The 2990-nt window shown below is 45.9% G+C and overlaps 1 protein-coding gene across 1 annotated transcript; it reads right to left on the reverse strand.

Moving 5' to 3' along the window:
- Positions 1-519: 519 nt before the first annotated feature.
- TTLL2 (tubulin tyrosine ligase like 2) lies at positions 520-2491 on the reverse strand. Its single transcript, XM_017521145.2, is given in 3 exon segments — positions 520-856; positions 859-1758; positions 1761-2491. Coding segments are annotated over 3 exon segments (1554 nt in total). The 5' UTR covers positions 2278-2491; the 3' UTR covers positions 520-719.
- Between the last annotated feature and the right edge of the window lie 499 nt (positions 2492-2990).

Consider the following 2990-nt stretch of genomic DNA (forward strand, 5'->3'; position numbering starts at 1 on the left):
TTCAAGTGACCTATGGGAATTTTATGTCTTAGGACTGCAGATGACTTTTACCTGGCAGGAAGGGCAGGATACCTTGATCTGGAGTCGTGACCTCGTACGCTGTGATGGTGACCAAACAGTAACAAGGCCAAGGTGGGAACCCTTTAAATACGGCTGAAAGATGCCCCCTTCCCCCGGGGAGCTCTTTGCTACAAAGTCTGATTTAGAGCCCATGATCTGTAAACAACAGAGTCATTAGGGTTTTCAGTGACTCATCTCACTCTGAATGATTGTCTTTAAGTTAACAAAATGAGTTTCACCAAATATGGTTGATTAAAAAAACACACAAAAAGTTAACTCCTGGCCTCTTTTGTCCTGTTATTACCTAATAATCCTTTTAAAATATTATAATAAGCTTTTTCTTATGTCTAAATACATACATAGCATAATTATGGTGTAGCCCATTCAATTACAGGTAGGAGGCTGGGTGGTATTTGTGGAAGTCTTTCAAGAGACCTGAGCAAATAAACATGTGATGTAATGTAGTTTAATCACCACTGGAACGTGCTATGCTTTGTCAGAGCTGTTACATTTATATATATAGCCACATCTTCAGTCCCAATGACAGAGTTAACATGCCGATGGCACGGGTTAGGGACTTGAACTATCGCTTTCTCAAGGATGGGAATCCTTGTTTTTTAAAAATTCATGTCACTTGTCTTGGTTTTATTTCTCACCAGTTAGGAATGTTGCTTATTCATGAATTTCTGGAGCTCTTGGATTATTCTTTTGACATTTAGTCCATTCCTGGAAGCTCCAAGGATAGCTTCATTGAAAGGAAAGACAAGAACAAAGTTGCCTGCTCGGGGGCCTGGGCTTTGCCGTGGTCTGAGAGGACAGGCGGGGAGGTCTTGGTGTTGCAGGGGTGTGACTGCACGAGGGACGCGGAGGGCATGAGTGTCTTGTGAGGTGTGTGCCTCCTCTGTAACTTGGACTTGCTTTATGGCGTCTCCCTCGTGGACAGATGAAAATCCTCCTGCCCACTTACCTCCCCTTCCAGCTGGGAGGCGGGTGCAGCTTCAGGACACACGCTCACAGCTTTCTTCACCACTGAGTCATCCTTGTTGTACGTTCTGCCTGTGAACGAGAGAGATTCATAAGGAAGACAGTCGTGAGCGTCAAGCCCACCTCTCTCACTTTTTGCAGCATCGATGTTGGAATTTCCACGTGTGGCCTTACTGCCTTCTCTCCCCTCATTTCTTAGACCAGGTAAGTAAATCAGGTCAGTAATATCATGGATAAGTTTTCTCTTCACCAACACATCTGTTGAACAATCCAAGGTCAACGCTGGGCTATAGTTGACCTCAAAAAGCCATGGTTTCAAGTTCTCATCAATCAAAATATCAAACCCAAAGAGTTCAAAGCAATTGGCAGCAAAGGGGACGGATGGCGCAATGGCAAGGATGGTGAGAATAACCACGCGCTGGATTTTCTGCCACAAAAGCAGATCGTCCACATCCCAGCTACGAAGGTAGGAGAAAAATCTGCTGAGGGTCCACTTACAACCGTGGCCAACCCCTTCTTTGATCTTCCCATAGGAGGCCCCGGATCTATTGATGCTGCTGTTGGTCAAATGGGCATAATCGTTTTGCAAGTTACTGAGGTCAAACTTTTCTGTGGCGAACTGAACCAACCCTTCCCGATACACGTAAATGGTCAAAGGCTTAAAGCCAGTGACACAAACATAGATGCGGAGATCACTTTTATATCTGCCAATAAAGGGTTGGAGATGTATTTCTGCACTATGTACGTATCATCAAAGATGAAATCTTTAAAGTCACTGAAAATGCGTATCCCCCTCCCACGAGATAACTCAGCAGGCTTGCAACTCCAATAGCTGTGCTTGGCGCCTGGTGTCTGCCTCTCCTGAAAGTATTCAGCTACGAACTTGATGTAGTCGCTGGGCATGACGGACGTCAGGGGTGTGAACTGGTACAGGGAAGTGCCGTACGTCCTCCTCATGTGCTTCAGGTGTTTGGCCAGAGAGTCTTTCCTGGTCAGCTTGGTTGTTCCGGGGTGGTGGTTGAGCTGCTGCCACGGTTTAACGCTGATGTGTTCGGTCATTCGGAAAGAGGACGTCCTCCAGTACAGGTTCCAGTCCTCCACGTTCTGCTCCTGCTCATCGAACTTATCCCACCCTCGCTCCAGGAGGATGCTTTGCACCACGCCCGGGGTGGTCTCATCAACTCGAAAAACCAGTGGCTTTGAGAGGGCCCCTGGAGGTTCATCTTCCGCCATCAAATGAGGTTTTCTTTTCTAAAAATGGATCATGGAGAAAGGTCAGAGGAGTGTCCAAGATTATAACCTGGTAGATTTTCCTGATTAAAGTGTGCACTTGGTGCCACCGGCCGTCCTGCCTGTCCACCCGCCCTCTGTGCAGTCTCACTGGACACCCCATCTCTTCACCAACACACCCATCTCTGCTCCCTTTACTAGAATAAATCCATCTCGCCCCGGGCATCCCTTTACTCTGTTCTTCAGAGTGTACCCTTCTACTGCATTGTGTTAATAACAGTCAAAACTGTTTGCAAATACTCCATCATACTTTCGAGGGCTGAGTCCCTGTCCACCCACGTCTGTTGGCCTAAAAAGTGAGCATGATTAAGAACAAAACAGGAAATGTCGACTTTCATTTAGTTAAATGCATTTGAGTATGTTACAAGAGACGTCAAACAATGATGTCATAAAATGATTAGGCGTTCTATTTGCCTGAGAAATTTCAGAAGGCCAGACACCTACCGTGGTTCCCCAAGAACCCACCTGACCTGCCAGGCCCACTGGAGGGGTTTCGGTGCACAACCCACAGGAGGGGTTGGATCACTCGAACAGTGGTTTTAGTGAGAAAGAGAGTTGGAAAGAACAACTTACGTTTTTAAAACCTATTTAGTAGGAACAATAATGTTGAGATTTTACCTTACATTTTAAAAGATAAAATGCAGATCTGAATTACG

This window comes from Cebus imitator, unplaced genomic scaffold (genome assembly GCF_001604975.1).
Source record: "Cebus imitator isolate Cc_AM_T3 unplaced genomic scaffold, Cebus_imitator-1.0 Scaffold968, whole genome shotgun sequence".
In the NCBI taxonomy this organism is placed as follows: domain Eukaryota; kingdom Metazoa; phylum Chordata; class Mammalia; order Primates; family Cebidae; genus Cebus; species Cebus imitator.